This window comes from Lonchura striata, chromosome 18, assembly GCF_046129695.1.
Source record: "Lonchura striata isolate bLonStr1 chromosome 18, bLonStr1.mat, whole genome shotgun sequence".
In the NCBI taxonomy this organism is placed as follows: Eukaryota; Metazoa; Chordata; class Aves; order Passeriformes; family Estrildidae; genus Lonchura; species Lonchura striata.
Window position 1 is genome coordinate 2,538,301 of NC_134620.1, and position 19,931 is coordinate 2,558,231.

A 19,931-nucleotide genomic window follows, 5' to 3' on the forward strand; every position below is an offset into this window, starting at 1 on the left:
TCACTGATGCGCTCAGGATTCAGCAGTCATTTACAGAGGACAAGGTTTCAGAGTGTCTTATCCCCTTGATCAGACCAGGAAAGCCTGGAAAAACAGGAATCTGCTGTGGATTTTCTGTTCCATCAGCTCCATGGCCTGGATGACAGCTGAGTCAGCAGAGCCTCCGGGCAGCACAGCCACATCCACAGCACTGCCCTCAGCACAGCCACAGCCCCAGCACAGCCAGCCTCTGCATTTGCTATTTTTATGGGCAGACACAAACCAAAATAGCCGTGCCTGACTCGGGAGGCGGCGTGGCTGACAACCCTGACCCAGCACTGCCACAGCCCCACGGTGCCAAAGGGAAGGTAAAGAACACCCGCTCCTCTCCGGGAGATCCTTTCCCACACACCCACCCAGCTGAAGGACTCAACAGCCCCCACAGCCACCTCAGTGCAGCCAGGACCAGCACAGAGTCCACCCTAAACAAGTGTGCTCAGAAACTTCCCCCTTCTCCATCAGCTGGGCTCTCTGTCAGTATTTGCATATTCCAGAGCTGGAATTTTAAGGGACAGAAAGTTCACAGCACTTAAAATCACAGAATGTTTTGGGCTGGGACTTTAAATAGCATGTAACCCTGGGCAGGGTCACCTTCCACTATCCCAGGCTGCTCCCAGCCCCAGTGTCCAGCCTGGCCTTGGGCACTGCCAGGGATCCAGGGGCAGCCACAGCTGCTCTGGGCACCTGTGCCAGGGCCTGCCCACCCTCCCAGGGAACAATTCCCAATTCCCAATATCCCATCCAGCCCTGCCCTCTGGCAGTGGGAAGCCATTCCCCCTTGTCCTGGCACTTCTGTCCCAAGTCCCTCCCCATCTCTCTTGGAGCTCCTTTAAGCTCTGGAAGGTGTTTTAAGGTCTCCCTGGAGCCCTCTCCTTTCCATTTCTGAAGTTTGTTTACTGCAGCTTGAAGCTGTGCTTGCTTGGGAGAAGAAAACCCTGTGTTAATCCCAGAGGAGTTATAGACATTGAAATACAAACTCACAGAATCATTGAAATATTTCTAAAATATTCTGTTTGCCAAGCCTAACTGACCCATTACAGAGCAGAACAATGGCACCCTGGGGAGGAGCTGTGAACCAGGCACAAGGCTCTGACAGCTTTACATCGTGTAACTGTCTCAAACCTACTCCAATAAACACCACAACGAAGGGGCAGAAGCAGAAATATCTGTGTCATTCATCCACCAAACCTCCCCAAGGTATGGAACACCACCCATGTGGTGCCCAGCCCTCTGACCACAGCATTTACAGCACTCCCAGCACAAAGTCTGCAGGAGAAAGACACCTCATTCTGCCTTCCAGAAGCAGCATCATTAGCTCATTGTTACTGCCTCTCCACAATTCACAGCCATTCCCAGGGCTCTAAAGACCTGCTCAAAGCTGCCCAGGCAGTTGAGATGACAAAGGGGTGCAGCAGGGCTGTGTCCAACCCTTTGTGTCCCTGGGAGACCATCAGGAACCTCCAGCTATGCATGAAACCCTACCTGGGTGGGTTCTGCACCATTTAGCCAGCACAGCAGAGCTGGCTGAGCAGAGCACAGCAGAGCTGGCTGAGCAGAGCACAGGAGCTGGAAGGCTCTGGCTGCTCAGGGTGCACCATACCTGACTGGTTGTTGCGCATGCGGATGGCCTTGGCCTTGGCCAGCTCCAGGGCCGTGACCCAGCGCTGCCTCTCCACCTCCGAGTTGGCCTTCAGGTGGTAGGTCCTGCCCCCGTTGGACAGCACGATGTTGCACGAGTCCTCCGTGTCGATGTGGGCCGTGGACAGGTTGATGGTGCCCCGGCACGTGTGGGCCATCTCTGCCTGTGTCCTGCACGGGAACAGAGGGACAGCAAAGTGTCAACGCCGCTCTACCTGACCCCAAAACACCTCCAAGGCACCCTCCTGCAGAGCACAGACCTCTGGAGATGTCCCGAGCCAGCAGCACTCACATGCAATCCACTAAAGCTGGAAAAGGTCTTCAGACAGAGAAACAAGGACAGGCTGAGGTGTTTATGGAGCTTGTTCCCTCGGAGGAGCAACACCCCATCATTCCTTACACATCCACATCCCACCGTGTCCACTGCTTCTGGCTGCTCTAAAAACAAAATTCCAACTACACAACACTGGCTTTCTCATCTCATTTCCACTGCTGCTTTTCTCCCTTCTCCCAGCTGTCCCACCTCCAAAATCCAGCACTTTGTGGTTCTTTATACCCTCCCCCTTCCACCATTGTTTTTGTCCAAGTCTGCTTAGACCTCATATGTCCCAGCCCTGGGGTGGCAGCAGGAGCAGGGCAGTGCCCGTCCCCTGAGCTGGCACTGCTGGGGCATCTCCAGAGCTGGGGCAGCGCTGGGAGCCTCCTGACAGAGAGACCTGGAGGGGCTGGAGCGTGTCCAGGGCAGGGAACGGAGCTGGGAAGGGGCTAGAGCCCCAGGAGAGGCTGAGGGAGCTGGGAAGGGGCTCAGCCTGGAGAAAAGGAGGCTCAGGGGGGACCTTGTGGCTCTGCACAGCTCCTGACAGGAGGGGACAGCCGGGGGGTCGGGCTCTGCTCCAGGGAACAGGGACAGGAGGAGAGGGAACGGCCTCAGGCTGGGCCAGGGCAGGCTCAGGGTGGATTTTGGGAACATTCCTCCTGGAAAGGGTGGTCAGGCACTGGCACAGCTGCCCAGGGCAGTGCTGGAGTTCCCATCCCTGTAGGAATTTAACAGCTGTGTGGATGTGGCACTTGGGGACAGGGGTCAGTGGTAGCCTTGGCAGTGGCAGGTTAATGGTTGACCTCAACAATCTCAGAGGGTTTTTCCAACCTCAATGACTCTGTAATTCCACAAGAACATGGGAGCAGGGAGGCTTTACAGACACAGCCTAGAGCTGCTCTCAGAAAGTGTTGGTGATCAAGCTCACTACAGGATAGAGATATGGTCCCTGCCAGGGAAGAATGGGCAGCAATCCAGGGATACCCACTGCCAACCTGATTCCTGAGGTTGCTTGTTACACAGAAGGAAGCCTCTTCTGCCTGACCTGGAACTCAAATCTCCAAACTCCCAAACATCTCAAGGACATCTCTCACCTGCTCAGCCCTGACATTGCTCTGTGGGACAGATTTATCCCAGGACCATATCCAAGCCTGACATGAGGACATGAAATCCTCCTGGTGCCTCCTAAAGACCTACAGTTCATGTCTCTCAGCACCATAGGGTAAGTTCATACCAGTGCACAGTGTTGTTACACTTTTTACAGGGGGTGAGTTGGCCCCAAAGGAATCAAGCCCCAGTTTTCATTCCCAAGTCATCCCTTCACACTTCAGCACATACTGCGTTCCCAGGAGGGATCCCTTCCCACCCTGAGAGAGCTGCTAAAATCATCTTCTCTTCTCCACAAAGCAAAGGTCTCCAAGGTGACTGCACTAAATCAGCTGCAGACATTCAAAGAGCCTCATTCTCCCACCCAAGCAAACTGAGATGTTGCTCTCCCAGCTCCCTTCCCGTGCCAATCCGCATGGGAAATCAATCCCTATCAATCAGCAGCCACACACGAGGCAGGCACCTGACCCAGCCTGGAGCCAGCAGCAACCTCCTGTGTCCACAGGCAGGGAAAGGAGCAGAGGTGCCCTTCAGAGCCCTCGTGGTCAGCTGGATCTGCTCATTCCCTGCTCACACTCGGCTCTTGCATAACGCCATCCCGGCAGAGCTCCCGGCTCTCCCTGGCTCTGCCCTACCGCAGCACCCGGAGCTGTTACAGAATTTCTGAGAGGGAGAGGGCATGATTTATGTCTGGAGTGAGAATTGAGCTACCCACTCAGACTAGGCCCTGATAAGCAGCCTTGTCGGGGCCTAGGAGCCTTTGATGCAGTGAGAATTCAGTTGTGGCGCAGTTAGAAATTATGTTAAGGTAAATAGAAAGTAATCAGCTATTCAAGCATAAAGTAGAGTAGAGCTGCAGTGTGAAAAGCCTGACCACCTTAAGGCAAAGGTAAACAATGTTACTGTGCCAATCAGAGTGCCTTTGTAAACTGTAAACTATATAGAAGTGTATATAAACTGACATCTTCTCACTAATAAAGGGGAGAACGTTGCATTAATCATACTGGTTGGATGTGCATTCTGTCCTGTCCAGCTTTCCCGTTTTATGAGGTCCCTGGCTTTGGGGAGCGCTGCATTTGGAGAGCACCCAGCTGAGGGAGGCCAAACGTGGACACGGAGCACCCAGAGGTGGAGGCAGCTGAGCCTCCGGGATTTTTTAGCTCTGCGAGGGAGCAAAAACCGCTGGGATTCGCCCTCGGAGCGCCAGAATTAGAGCTGTGCATGGGAGGCTGGGCGGAATGACAGCTTTGGAGAGTCCTGGCCAGGACACACCAGAGAGAAAAAATATCCCAAAATACCACAGGGAGGACTAAAGCACCCAGCCAGGGGACAGCAAACATCATCATTATCAACATCAGTATGTCCCTTTTCCCAGCAGCAGGATCCCAAAGGACCCCGACACGCTCCATGGAAGCCCTGAGTGATCTGCCCAAGGCAACACTGCCCAGCCCAGGCACCCAGCTCCAGACAGAGCAGGACAGGAATCACACACAGATGTCATGGCTCATCACCAAAATCAGGCTTGTGGCTGTTGTGGATGTGCTAAGATCATCAGAGAGGAGATTCCTTACTCTAAACACCATTGCTACCTCTTACCACCATGCCAGCATGACCCTATCTCAGCTGTCCAAGCTCCTCAGGATGCACAGGTCCCAATTCCTACATGGATTTTGTCCAAGCCAGCAGATATTGCTGCTCTGAATATGTATTTTCCTTTTTTATTTCAACAGAATAATAGGAATTTCAGACTAGTGAAAACTCTGGCATCCCCATCACTCACCCTACCCACCAGCCCAGCACAGTTCTTGTATCCCAGCCATTCACAATGACAGGTTTTGCAAAAATCTTGAAAGATTTTCTTTTAAAAATATCACTTATAGCATTTCTCCCTTTTTTGACTGAAAAAACTGCTTCAGCTCCTTAACACCACAAATCTAAACACAGAGAGTTTGACAAGACAATTTACAGCATCAGTTCCTTAAAAGGGTTTCAGTCTAAAACTCCTGGAGTCTGATTTTCAGTGACTTGGATTCTACAGCCTGACAGAGCAACTACACACTGCAGTGCTGTAAAAGAGCAGCAAATTATAATTTAAAGACCTGCTTCCTACTTCTGAAGGGACACTTGAGCTCCAGGAGGCTGCTCAGCATGCTACTGCTGTGCAAGAGAAAGATGCTCCCAATTTTTAACAACTGTACCAAATCTCCCTGGCTATAAACAAATCTCCCTGCAAGGGCTCACAGGACAGGTTTATCTACAGACCAAAGAGAAGAAGGTGAAAAAGGAGATAATAAAATGGTTTTTGCCTGCCAGCTCCACAGCTGTAGTTTTGGTGATATCCCAACAGCCAAAGGTTGAGCTCTGGATGCTGGGAAGATGCTGCCTACACAGGATCTGTAACTGCAACTGTGTGGCTCTGCTGGAATTTAACAGGACACAGCAAGGAATGAACAAGCCAAGCTCACACTCTGCTCCCAACACTTAACAAGCACAAGGGATGCCCATGGAATTTCTCTAAAATTTTCTTTCTACCAGCAAGGCTCTGCACCATTCTGGGTAGCCTTGTCCCTCCTAAAACTCAGCTTCTTGTCTGACAACTCCAACAGCATCAGGCAGAGGAACCCAGACCATCCCTGTGTCCCAGGCACAGCAGAATTCCAGCCTGAGCATCCATCCACAGGCACTCAGGGAGTTCCCAGCAGCCCAACCCTGGGACCAGAGCATTCCTGCAATCCTGGGAGCCCAACAGCTGCCCCAGTTCAGCCAAGCAGGGCTGTGACAGAGGGACCTTGTGACATTCTGTCCTGGCTGGAAGTATCCAGCATCATGATGGGGCCAGAAACACCCAGGGTATTGAGGGACAGGTCTCCAAACTGGATTATCCACCTGAAACCCAGCAGGGAGCTTCACAAACACTAAGCTGAGGGTCCCCTGCAAAGCTGGCCAGGCCAGTCTCCAGTATCACCCATGTTCTAAGGCACCTCCACAGGGAAATCCAAACACACTTTAAGTTATAACATGAAATATGTTTACACTCTCATCCTGCAGATTTCCCTCATCATCTCAAAACCATGGCCTTGTTAGCAGCCTCAGAAATCAGCACACCTGATTCTACATCATAGAATCATGGATTGGTTTGTGTTGGAAGGAACCTCAAACATCATCCAGTGCCACCCCTGCCATGGCAGGGACACCTTCCACTATCCCAGGCTGCTCCAAGCCCCAGTGTCCAGCCTGGCCTTGGACACTGCCAGGGATCCAGGGGCAGCCACAGCTGCTCTGGGCACCCTGTGCCAGGGCCTGCTCACTCTCACAGGGAGGAATTTATTCCCAATGTCTCATCCATCCCTGCCCTCTGGCAGTGGGAGCCATTCCCTGTGTCCTGTCCCTCCATCCCTTGTCCCCAGTCCCTCTCCAGCTCTCCTGGATCCCCTTCAGGCCCTGGAAGGGCTCTGAGCTCTCCCTGGAGCTTCTCCTCTCCAGGTGAGCACCCCCAGCTCTCCCAGGCTGTCCATAGGATCTCAAACACTGAATTCCCATTTTATCACTGTTTCCTGGTGGAAATGTAAGACAGGCTCACACTCAGCCACCTCCCCAGGACAGACTCAGGGAAACACAAGGTGAGCAGGAGAGACTCCTAAAGACTCAGGAGGTTTTGTCTTCTTTATCTCAGCGTCTCCTTCACCCGGGGCTTTCACTCCCTGCTGTTACATCACAACCAGTGAAATCTGGATACTGAGGGGTTCAGAGGCTGCAAGTGAACCCCAGCCTCAGGTCACACACTCCAGGGACTTCACCCCAGCCTTATCCAGGAGCCAGCACAGCTCAGGAGGAGCCAGAACAGCTCGTGAGCAGCCTCTGACCCATCCTTCTCTTGGGAAAGCAGCACCAAGTGCTCCAACAGGGACCTGCTGGAAGCTCTGGAGCAAGCAGGAGGCACCAGCAGCCACACCAAACCATCTCCAGGACACCACTGAGCTCCCTGGACACTGCTTACCCAGCAAGTGTTTCTAATTTAAATAGCATTTACAGAAAAATCTCCTGCTGTTGCTGCACAATCTTGAGGGGTTTTCTTTGCCTTACGTAATTATTTAAGTAGTTTCCCAGGGAAGTTTTGTTGTCCAAGTTTGGCGAGTGAGTGTATATCCATCAACAGCCTGCCCTGCATGAGCAGAGAGGTTCTTGCAGGTGCCACCCTTCAGCTGGATGGGAAACACAGCACAGGGGCAGAGCCAGCAGGGATGCTCCCAGCTCCTCCTCCCTCAGGCAGGACTCAAGGAGAAAACACCAAACATCTGAAGAGTTTGAAAAGGACAAGGCACAAATTGTCAGGGAAGAGAGTGAAATTGTTTGGTTTTGGCGTGGGTTTTGAGTCTCTGTCTGAGTGGTATAGAAACAGAAACAGAAACATTTATCACTACCCACGTGGGATGGAGCTGGACACCAATCCCAGGTTCATCCCTGGGGCTGGCAGATGGACACATTGAGGGATTTTCCCAGTGAGCTCCACCACCACACTCTATTTAGAGCTCAGAAACACTTTTTGACTGTTAGATCTCAACAGAATTACAAATACAGGTTCCTGAAGTGCTGCAGATCACACCCAAAACCCAACAGAGCCAGGAGGAAACACACTCCCCCACAGCACAAACCCAACAGCTTCATAAAACAGACAGAGGGGCTTGGGACAAGGGATGGAGGGACAGGACACAGGGAATGGCTTCCCATGGATAGGGGCAGGGTTAAATCAGATACTGGAAAGAGATTCTCTCCTGTGAGACTGGGCAGGCCCTGGCACAGGGTGCCCAGAGCAGCTGTGGCTGCCCCTGGATCCCTGCAAATGTCCAAGGCCAGGCTGGAGATTGGGGCTTGGAGCAGCCTGGGACAGTGGAAGGCGTCCCTGCCATGGCAGGATGTGGACAAAATTATATTTAAAGTCCCATCCACCCCACTCTTTTCCTGATTCTGTGACACCCTCACTGCTTCTTACAACACTGACCTCTCCAGACTCAGAGATTAACACCTGTTTTTTCTACTGTTTCTTTTATGGATTAAGTAGAAACCAGTTTATAAAATTCATTTCTTCATCATACTGGAAAATATTGTAACATTAAGGGCTCTGCAGACACAGAGGAATATTTATACCCATGGCCAACCAGGGAATGCCCTTTGGAGTCAGGTGCAAGGACTGCTGCAGGCAGAGGGAAGGACAGAAATCAGGGACAGGGAACAAACCAGGCAGAATTGGACTATTCAGTAGCCAGGGACAGTATTTTATTTCCTTCCCAAGAATGGGAGGCAGCACAAGAGATGCCACAAACCTGGAGTCCCTGCTGTGCCTGAGCAGCACAGCTCGCTCTTCCCACAGGATGTAGCACAAGGATTTCCATGCAGAATTCAGAGTCTACCATGGCCACCTGGGTCGGGCTGAGCTCTCCCACTGCTCACAGCACTCCCACAGGGCACAGGGACAGGAGCTGCACTGCCCATTGCTCGCTGCCAACAAAAGGCTGTTGTGCCACCACCCCCTCCCGGCATCACCCGCGCCGGACAACAGCTCCCTCATGGCTCAGCTCCCACCTCCAGAGCATCCATGCCCACATCTGGTGTTTGAATTCCCTGTCACCCCCACCCACACTCCAGCCTTGAAATACCAGACACAACGAGCCCACCTGCACAAGTGCCCCAAAGCACATTTCCCAATAAACTGAGATTTCCTACATCACTTGTTCAGTTTTTGGGGTATAAAGCCAGTGAAATCTCTGCTTCCCTTTTAGGCATGAGAAATCCCAAAAAGTACTTGAATTTGAGCTCATATGTCTGAAGTCAGGGCATGGAACATGGAAACCAAACCTCTTGGGGTTATTACTCTCCCCGAGTTCAAGGAAAAAGGGAGTTTACGACAACTCAATCCCAGAACTCAAATACCCATGGGGGTGCAGGCGTATGGCTCCAGAGGTATTTTCCCAGTGAGTTCAGCACACCACAGATGGTTCAGCAGGGCTCTCACAAACCACAAGCTCCATGTGGCAAACAGCTCAGATTTTCCCTTTGCTTCCTCTTTTTGCCTTCCCCAAAACAAAGGAAGCACAAACCAACCCCAAAGAAGCACATGGGAAGTGTTGGGCTGAGATTGCTATAAAAACACACGATTTTAGATCTATTTTAAGGCCAACTAATCTGCAACTGGCTGCAGTCAGGATGGGCACGGATTGGGAATGATCAGGGTTAAGGGAAAGCCTGCAATCCTGCCTGCAATCCTCACCAGCCAGAGGGATGTCTGCAGCTCAGGTACTCACCACCTCCACACATCATGGGAATATTCCCCACAACCCATCCAGCAGCTTCCTGAGCCAGTTTCCAGGACAAACCCCTGCCCACACTGGGACCAAAGAGCCCAACACCAAAGAGTCCCAGCAACACCACCCATACATGGATTTAAGGAAGATTTGGCCATACAGCTCTTCTTTAAGCAAGCAATAAGCACAGAAATCTGGAATTCACGCTCCTTCCTCCACCTTCATTTGGCTGCAACACCCAGCCCAGCAAAGGGACAAGGAAGAGCCTGGAAGATCCTTCTGCTCCAGATCATTCACAAAAAGCCCTTGTCTCTCTGTGCTTCAGAGAGGGGAAAAAACTCCAGAGGACCTCAGAACAGGCGAATTGTCAGACAAATTCCCTCAGAGCCACAGTGCAGGACTGGCACTGCCTGCTAGGAAGGTTCCGTCCAACGAGGATGGGACATTTTGCCAACACCAGCACTTCCTACTCGGAAGCATCACCGATGTGAGAGAGTTCCTTCAGAACACCCCCTGATGGGAAGTGCATGGGTGTACAACGTGCTCAGGGCAGGAAAACCACCACTGCCAAGCTGAAAGGGCTCTGCAAACAACAGCCCTCACCTCTTTTCCTAAACAAAATCGAGGTTGAGCTGCTGGGTGGCTGAGGAGCACAGAGCAAGTTCCTCCCAATATCCAACATATCTGAGGTAGCTGCCAAGCACAGGGGCTCACTTCCTGAAAACCTGTGTAAAACCTGCAAAAATGCACTCAGACCGCAAAATGCCTTCCCTGACAAAATCAGAATCACAGCAAAAGGCACAGTTCCCGTCCCCTCGTTCCTCAGTGTTGCTTCTGCAGCACTCCCACTGACAAGACTCCCATCCTAAATACAAAGATACTCTGAAGTCAGCCCATCCTGCTGCACATCTCTGGGACTGCCTTTTATACCACATTTCTGCCTCTCTCATGTGCATGCTGCAGGTTTTCTGCAAGGACACCTCAGCAGTGGCTAGGAGAAAAACTAAGCCACAGTGCAGGTATCAGCAGATATGGCTGGCAAAAAGACTTTGTGCTGGAGTTTTCATTAAAAATAAAACTGAAAAAAAAAAAAACCCCTAATGTTAAAAAAAATACTAGTAAGCACTCCCAATCTTCCCAGCACATCATGCTATCTCCTCTGCACCCCTGGAGAGGCCGGTGTGCTCTGGCTGATAAGGATATCAACCTTGCAAACATGGGCACCCAAGAAGTTCCTGGAGGCACTGGTTTAGGGCTTCACGTGCTACATCATCCGCCAGCTCTGTAGGGCACAGGCAAAACCTGACCCCAACTTTGCCCCCACCCAGCAGCGCTGCAGCTCCTCAAAAAGGGCTTTCACCCCTTCCCTTACTGCAGAGCTGATTTAAAGAAACCCAGCATGGGAAAAGCATCTCAGGACATGACCAGAAGGAAACACCCTAAGAGTGTGTCCTTGGTGGCAGCTGGCCCAGGACAGGGACACTGGTGTCCCTCACAGCCCAGAAACCAAACCACCAGCTCTGCAACCTCAGAAAAGCTGCTGAGCAGGGCTGCTGAGCCAGGCTGTGCCATGGAGCTGGGAATGGCTGGTGAGCCAGGCTGTGCCATGGAGCTGGGAATGGCTGCTGAGCCAGGCTGTGCCATGGAGATGGGAATGGCTGCAGAGTCAGGCTGTGCCCATGGAGCTGGGAATGGCTGCAGAGTCAGGCTGTGCCATGGAGCTGGGAATGGCTGCAGAGTCAGGCTGTGCCCATGGAGCTGGGAATGGCTGTGGGAGCCAGGCTGTGCCCATGGAGATGGGAATGGCTGCTGAGCCAGGCTGTGCCATGGAGCTGGGAATGACTGTGGGAGCCAGGCTGTGCCCATGGAGATGGGAATGGCTGTGGGAGCCAGGCTGTGCCATGGAGCTGGGAATGGCTGTGGGAGCCAGGCTGTGCCCATGGACATGGGAATGGCTGTGGGAGCCAGGCTGTGCCATGGACATGGGAATGGCTGCTGAGCCAGGCTGTGCCATGGAGCTGGGAATGGCTGCTGAGCCAGGCTGTGCCATGGAGATGGGAATGGCTGTGGGAGCCAGGCTGTGCCCATGGAGATGGGAATGGCTGTGGGAGCCAGGCTGTGCCATGGAGCTGGGAATGGCTGCTGAGCCAGGCTGTGCCCATGGAGATGGGAATGGCTGTGGGAGCCAGGCTGTGCCCATGGAGATGGGAATGGCTGTGGGAGCCAGGCTGTGCCCATGGAGCTGGGAATGGCTGTGGGAGCCAGGCTGTGCCCATGGAGCTGGGAATGGCTGTGGGAGCCAGGCTGTGCCCATGGAGCTGGGAATGGCTGTGGGAGCCAGGCTGTGCCATGGAGCTGGGAATGGCTGCTGAGCCAGGCTGTGCCCATGGAGCTGGGAATGGCTGCTGAGCCAGGCTGTGCCCATGGACATGGGAATGGCTGCTGAGCCAGGCTGTGCCATGGAGCTGGGAATGGCTGCTGAGCCAGGCTGTGCCATGGAGATGGGAATGGCTGCTGAGCCAGGCTCTTTGGCACAAAATCCCATCAAGTCTTCCAGCTGCTGCTGAGTTTACCACATCAGTGGTATCACATCAGTCATGGAAGGTCTGGTCCAGATCTCATTACCCCCACAGCTAGCAGGATAATCCAAGACCTAGGCCAGGCCTGACTCACAGTCTTGGTGGCTCATTTTTAAGCAAGAACAAAAAAGGAGTGACCACACACAAGGTTCATTTGACAAATGCTCCTTCGTACACAAAAAACAAATGCACTGCAGCAGATGAGAGCCTCAGGCAGTCATTTTTCTCATTACAGGCTCTGCTTTCAAGTTTGAACTGGTGCTTCAGCCCTTGGGAATTGTGTTAAATGATCAGCATAAAGATCAGCCACAGTCAACTTGTGTTTATCTTTTCTTACCACCACAGCCAAGGACATAGCACACAGATCACACACAGGCAACATTAAAACCCAATTTTTATTCCCATCCCATCAATTCCTATCTCATTTACAATATTCAGACTGGTTAAAAAATCCTAGTTTTCCAGACTACAGACTTCAGGGATGTATTTGCTTCAAGCACAAGACTTATCCCACCTTTCTGAGATTGAGAGTGGGTAGAAATGCTCACTTCTAAGAATTTTTCCATACTGCAAGCATCTCTCTTTTCAGCAAGTTACTGTCAATGTTTTCAGTATCCAATAAATTTCCCTCAGAGACAGCACATGAGATACAGCCTGTGACCTCAAACATCACCCTAAAATCATCACACTCCTGACATCTTGCCAGCTTTCAAACAATGCTCAATTCTAGCCCAGGATCTCTGTGTGAATGAGATATTTCTTAGGGATAGATATCTAGATGCAGAATCTCCTTCTGGATGAAATATTCCTTGAAGATAGACATCTGGATGCAAAGCCCACATGGCTACATAAATATATATTTTCTTCTATTTTAAGGCCTGAGAAGATAAAGCTTCATATTTAAAAGCTGAACTGTTGCTTCTCAGCCCTTGACTATGAAATCCTCATAACCATTTTCCTACAGATTTATGTGGAAACATGTGAGAACCCCAGCCTTGTTTTGGGGCCACATGTGGTGGTGAAATTCCTCCTCCAACCCGTGCTTCTAAAGAAAAACTCCGCAGGCTTTAGCTGTTCGGTCTCAAGGCAGTTTATTGCTAGTTATCTAACAGATTATGTTCTTGGCTATTTGATCAGTGGCCTGGGTAGAGGCACACACACACCCTGACATCCTCTCTATCTGCTGTCTTCTTCGTCTCTCTCTCCGCCCAGGGTTGCTGCTATCTTTTATAAGATATATTACGTATAACATGTTTACAATTATTCCCCAATACCTACTACCTACGTTGCCAAGTGTTTTTCTACTCTAAACCAATCTGTGAGTGCCAACATCACCAAGAACATGGAGGTAAGGAAGAAGAAGGAAGAAGGATGGGTTCAGCCCACTTTCCTCCATCTTAGAACTTCTGACCCCCATGTACAAAGTGAAAACCCCCCTGTACATGTGCTAAAACCCCCCTGTACAATACTAAAAAAATTTCCCCTCTACTTCGTAACTACTTATACTATACTATCTAACCTTTTGTGATTGCTTGTTCCACCTCCAAAGTTGGTAATTCATTCCATGGCTCAAACTCAAAATCACAGTTGTTTTTCAGCTGTCTGCCAGGGTCTAGAATGCTTCTGACCAAGGCCTAGAACCTCTAAAAATGTCTGAGAGACATTTTGAGTTCCCACAGAAACAGGTGCCAGGTGTGTGTCCAGTGCAGACAAGGAGAAAGGTCCCCACAATTCCAAATTCTCCCTGTACAGGACACGCAGCTGTTTCTGCTCAAGGCAAACACACAACAGCAGCAAACTTCTGCAGCCTCCTGTGACCACCCAGTAGGTTATTCTGTGATAAATCCATGCTCAGCTCTACAATCAGCATATCCTGCTTCTGGGAGCTGTCACCCCTGGGGCAGTGGTCAGTGGAGGCAGCTGCCTGCTCCCAGAACAGATTCCAGCGGGCAGGAAATCACTACTTGAGAGCAGAAGGAGGGAGAATGAACTTGACTATTGCATACAAGGTGCCTCCATAACCTCCACTACCCAGGAAACAATCCGCTGATCCTTGCAGGACACGCTCCTGAGGAGTGTGGAGGTCAGCAATCCTGGGAAGAGCAGGTTTCCTGTAAGAACTGAGGGAACAGAGGGAAATGCAAGCAGCACAGCAAACCATGTCAGCAGCGTGAGTGCAAGGGGCAGTGTGGCACAGTGCAAGACCTTTCCCATCCCTTACAACACCAGCCATAAAATAAAAAATGTTGGCAGAGCTGGCATTCCAGATGCTGGAGATGCCAAGAGCTTTATTAAAAACAGAAATCAAGAGTTAACCACTTACTGGGCCATGACGGGGGCTGAGGGTGTTTTCGGATCAAATCCTGCAGGTGCCCAAGTGACCTTGGCCAACAGCTTGGGGACAGGCCTGGCACATCCCAGAGGCTTCACTGTGAGACTCAACATCCTTCTGCACTGAGTCTCAGTGCCAGCACACAGGGAATGGCTTCCCAGTGCCAGAGGGCAGGGATGGATGGGATACTGGGAATTGAGAATTGTTCCCTGGGAGGGTGGGCAGGCCCTGGCACAGGTGCCCAGAGCAGCTGTGGCTGCCCCTGGATCCCTGGCAGTGCCCAAGGCCAGGCTGGGTGGGGCTGGGAGCAGCCTGGGACAATGGGAGGTGTCCCTGCCCACGGCAGGGTTGGACAAGATGCTATTTCAATTTCCTTCCAATCTAAACCATTCCATAAATCTGTAATCCAAGACATGCTCTGGGGTCAGTGTTCAGGGCTGCACATCTCCTGCAAAAACCCTCCAGATATTGACTGTGGGTTACTGGGAACAGCCAAGAGGGAAGGCAAAGTCATTGACCTTCACAAGGGACAGCTCTCACACACAGACAAGGGTGAGTTGCAGATTTCAGCCAATTCCCCAACTGCTCAGACCAGACTCTCCGTGTTATTTCAGTACATTGTGTTGCAAGACAAGCTTGTGGTGCAATAAATGCTTAGAGGGTTGAATGCAGAAACATTTCAGTTGTTTCAGCACAATCAGAGTCCTGCCCTTCACTCTCACCTCTCTGTGCTCCCCTGGCTGCAGCCAAGCCCGGCCACCATCTCCCTGCACAGGACATCTTCCCACCTCCCAGAACACCCATCTGCCATCCCACCCCCTGCTCCACACAGGAAAGGTTCACATCCACAAAAGCAGCACCAGCACTTGATCCAAACTCATTCCTTCCCATTCCTGCAGCCGCTCTCGGAAGCCAAGGCTCCTGCTGCACACACAATCCACAGAATCATGGCATGGGTTGGAAGGGACCTTGAAGCCCATCCAGTGCCACCCCTTGCCATGGACAGGCTCATGTTTCACTATCCCAGGCTGCTCCAAGCCCTGTCCAACCTGGCCTGGAACACTTCCAGGGATCCAGGGGCAGCCACAGCTGCTCTGGGCACCCTGTGCCAGGGCCTGCCCACCTCACAGGGAACTATTTCAATACCCAGTCTAAATCTACTCTCTTCAGCTTTAAGCCATTCCCCCTTGTCCAGTCACTCCAGGCCTTTGTCTGAACTCCCTCTCCAGCTCTTTTGGAGCCCCTTTAACTGTTGTTTTTTCATGAGAAAAACCCCAATTTTACACGTTGCTTGGCCAGACAATTCCACATCCCCCTGAGCTGCTCAAGCTCCTGGGAAACAGCAGGTTTGTGCCAGCAGGTCCCAAAATCACACTGCAGGCCAGGCCCCGGTGCTTCACAGAGGACATTAAAAGCCTCTGTCCCCAAGAGCTTGTGTCCAGCAGTTCCTGTCACAGGGACAGGGCTGGGAATGGTTTATTTTTAGCCCTCAGCATCTTTCATTTCCATAGGAGCTGCATGCAATGCTCCCTTGCACAGAACACCTCCTGCCCTGCCTCTCCAACAACTGCAAATCCAAACTGCTGGGACAGAATGCAGGGCTCTGGCTGCTCTTCAGGACAAATCCCACCTGGGGAAAGAAGCAGAGGTACCACACACAGGCTGGGTGCTTTGCCAGCACAGGAAAACAAGGAAAACAGGAGAAACAGAGACATGTGCCACGTGTCCCAGCAGGATCCGTGCAGTGATCCACACTCCCAGTGAGGTGTGAGACAATAAACAAACACCAGAAGTGCAGCCAGCACCACGAGCAATCCAGAAATCCGGAGCTTTTTCACAGCTTTTCATCTTCTCCAGCCAACAGCAGGGAGATGAATGATGCTCTCCAGTTTTAAACTCCCACGTGGTGAAGAGCACCTCTATATACAAATTTTTAAACAGAGAAAAGGTCAGCCTTGGCCTAGAAGCCACTCTCTGCACCAATGTGCTCCTTGATTGACTCCAAGAAGTGGCTCATGGCCTGTCTCTCCATAGAACCTCAACACTGGAGTCTCACCCTGGCAGGTTCAGCAGCTGGAAGGACTCCACCAAAGGAGCCCAAAGCACACAAGGGAGGACATTGAAAGTGTCCCAAGAGAGAAGAGAGGCCAGCTGAGCTGCAGGGGAACAGAGCCCAATGCTCAGCTGGTTTCCTGAGCAGGACTTCATGCACCTCCTTTCTTCCCAGGATCCACCAAACTGATTGAAAACTCTCTCTTTTATACCTTCTCTACCCAATTTTATTTCTTTAATCTTCTGCAGGAAAAAAAAAAAAAAAAGCAGTTTAAACCTTCAATTTTTTATATATTTTTGTTATCAGAGATTTTAAAAAATTGTGTAAGAGGGGACAGAAGCCAGGCTACTAAAGGGAATTCTACCACAGGAATATACTCCAGGAGTTGGATGATCCTTGTGGGTCCCTTCCAAGTCAGGATATTCCATGACTCTGTGATACAAAGGAGCACAGAGCAGTGAAAAGCAGCACAATGCCATTTTCCCAAGTGAGGGAGCAGGATCACACCACATCCAGGCTCGCTTAAGCTAAGCTGTTCCGACTCCAACACCTGCACATGGGAGCAGATTCTTTTTATAGAGACCTGGCATGGCACAAACACTTCTCATGAGGTCCTGTTAAGGGATAAAGGTGCAGCAGCAGGATGTGCCCCCACAGACTGCCATCACAGGGCTGCACTACTCCCACACAGGCACATCCCAAGTGCCTCTGCTGGGTTTACATCAAACCAGCAATTCCATAAATAAACCAATTTGTAAATTCAGACTACACCTAATGGTATAATGGTCTGTTATATGGTAGAATGGCAATGATGTATTTTGAACTTGGAAATTAAAGCTATACCTAATGCTAGCAGTGGATTTTGTGTACCTGCCCCATGGGACAAAGGGCTCACTATTTCCTTTACAAACAGAAAACTCTACCCTCTGTACCCATGAGGATGCCTCACTTCAGGGTAATATGTGACTTAATATTGGTGTTTTAGCTACTTTACAAAATCATCTTTCCTAAAACTACAGAAATTGTAAATCTTCAGGGAAACACTTGGACCAAAATGCCAACATTAACCTCACTACATTATAGCTGAAAGTATTAGGATCGTTCAGCCTGAAGGACCGAAGGCTCCAGGGAGAGCTCAGAGCCCCTTCCACGGCCTAAAGGGGCTCCAGGAGAGCTGGAGAGGGACTGGGGACAAGGGATGGAGGAACAGGACACAGGGAATGGCTTCCCACTGCCAGAGGGCAGGGATGGATGGGATATTGGGAATTGGGAATTGTTCCCTGGGAGGGTGGGCAGGCCCTGGCACAGGTGCCCAGAGCAGCTGTGGCTGCCCCTGGATCCCTGGCAGTGCCCAAGGCCAGGCTGGATGGGGCTGGGAGCAGCCTGGGACAGTGGGAGGTGTCCCTGCCCATGGCATGATGGCACTGGATGGGCTTCAAGGTCCTTTCCCACCCAGACCATTCCATGATTCTATGATTAAAGATTTTGTTCCCCCCCGCCAAGCCTGACCCTGTGACACCCCAGGCCTGGCACCACAGCCTCATAACAGAGAGAAGCTCCTCACCACAACCCCACTGCTTCCTCCAAATGTGTCACTGCCTCCCTGCAGCATCCACAGGGATTCCTCCGTAGGGCTCTCAGCCTCCACTGCCTGCAGAATGTGACTCTCACAACCACTGAGCCTGTTCAGGTGTTGTGCACTTGCAAATCAATTGTACAAATCCTGATGGGATAAATTCCGTGCTCACAGCGTGCGCTTTGTGCTTAAATTAAGCTACAACATTCCAAAACTGGGGAATATCAGCTATGGGCAGCCAGAGGTTTCATTCCTGCACAGTAAAGGCACCTTAGGGCTGCACTTGTGCAGTAGAACTCAATCCAATCCAGTAATTACAGACCTTATCTCTGCTGAGATACAGAGCCGCAGCCTCTCAAGGTTCTTACAAGTGACAATTCCAGGCTGGATGTCTGCAGCTGTAAGGAGGCCTGTTACAGACCAACAAAGCACACATTTCCAGACCTCTACAAGTCAACTTTCAAATTTAAAACTACATTTTCAAGGAACTTGAATAGGTTTTTCCACTTTGAAGCAGAAATTTTTACTTCTTTCCTCGTGGTGAAAAGGAAGGGGATAGAGAGGGAGAGGCAGATGTCTCACTCAGTGCATACTAAATGTTTACCCACAAAAAAATGCAGATTCCTGCATCTGCAAAAAATTGCAGATTTCAAAAAAATGCAGGAAAACAGTTCCCAGGCAGCACCCAGCTGGGACATCCCAGAGACTGCACAGGCAAAAAAATACAAAAATTCCTGTCAATCAGCTCCTAGGCCAATCCCACTCCTAAAAGGATCAGAAACACCACCGAGTCTTTGCCTCCCCAAGTGTTGCAGCAAAACACTGTACTTATAATAAGCTTTAACAGATAAAAGCCTGATAGAGGAGTAAAGCACAGATAATCCTATAAATTTGGCTTGCCAATCCTCAGGCTGTCCCAGTGTCAGGCAGTTCCTCCACCAATTCAGACTGCCATGGAAGAGAAGGACAGTCTGTGAACAGCCTGAAGGGTTCAGACACAGAAATCACCAGGGCTCCCCTGGCACTGACAGGACAAGCCACAGACAGGACATGGCTTTTCCTGCCATCAGCATCCAGAGAGCAGAAGGCAAACTCAAAGAGTCAAAAATAATCATAGAATGGTTCATGAAATGTGTCTGGGAGGCACCTCAGAAGGCCTCAGGTCCAATCTCCTGCCTCCAGACAAGGCTGCTCAGGACCTTGCCCATCCACAGCTGGAACAGCCATGAATTCCCTGCACCTCTCCAGATCCCTGTCCCAGCATCCAGTCCTCACTCCCAAGTCAACATGCTTCCATGTGTCCATGCAGGATTTCCTATGCGTTCTCCCAGCCCTGTGCCTCACCCTGCCACAAGCAGAGCCAGGCTCTATCCTCTCTTGTCAGAATCTGACCTATTGATGATCCCGAGGTTGTAGAAAGTCTCTGTCTTTCTGCACCCCTGCCAAAGCAGAAGCCATAATTGGTCCGTGCTGTTTCAAGGCTGTTTATTCTGTTTATCTCTCACATGTTCTGCTGCCCTGCCCAGCTCTGTCCTGCAGGGCAGCGTGTGGGGCTCTGCCTTCAGTGGGATGTGACAAACATTAAATACCAGAAACTCCCTGGGCTGGATTTACAAGAACGTGCCAATATCTGTCACCTACGTTGGACAGTGTGTCCCCAGCCTGAACCAACAGAAAAATGCCAACACCACAGTGAGACATGGAGGGCATGAAGAAGGAGAAAAAGGACAAGACATACCCAATTTCCTCCATCTTGTCCCCTTTGGACCCCTCATCTAGAATCCTAAAATTTTACTTTTGCACCCGTGCCACACTTAGTTATTACTTATATCAAACACTCAGAGCTGGTAATTCATCCTGTAAGACTGAAAACTCTTTTCCATGGGCAGAGATCACAGCCAGTGTCTCTGGGGCTCTGTCCAGGGGAGTTCCTGACCCCTGCCAGGGCAGCCAGAGGGATGCCGTGGACTCCCACACTCTCTCACACCCTCA

General features: G+C 51.0%; 1 protein-coding gene across 6 annotated transcripts in view; it reads right to left on the reverse strand.

Moving 5' to 3' along the window:
* Nucleotides 1-19,931, reverse strand: part of OSBP2 (oxysterol binding protein 2) — a 98,958-nt gene that overhangs the window by 69,640 nt on the left and 9,387 nt on the right. For all 6 annotated transcript variants that reach the window (XM_077787106.1, XM_021537303.2, XM_021537302.2 and 3 more), the window contains one exon: nucleotides 1,640-1,848. In XM_077787106.1, coding sequence (XP_077643232.1) covers nucleotides 1,640-1,848 — 209 coding nt within the window. The remainder of the gene's footprint in view (nucleotides 1-1,639; nucleotides 1,849-19,931) is intronic.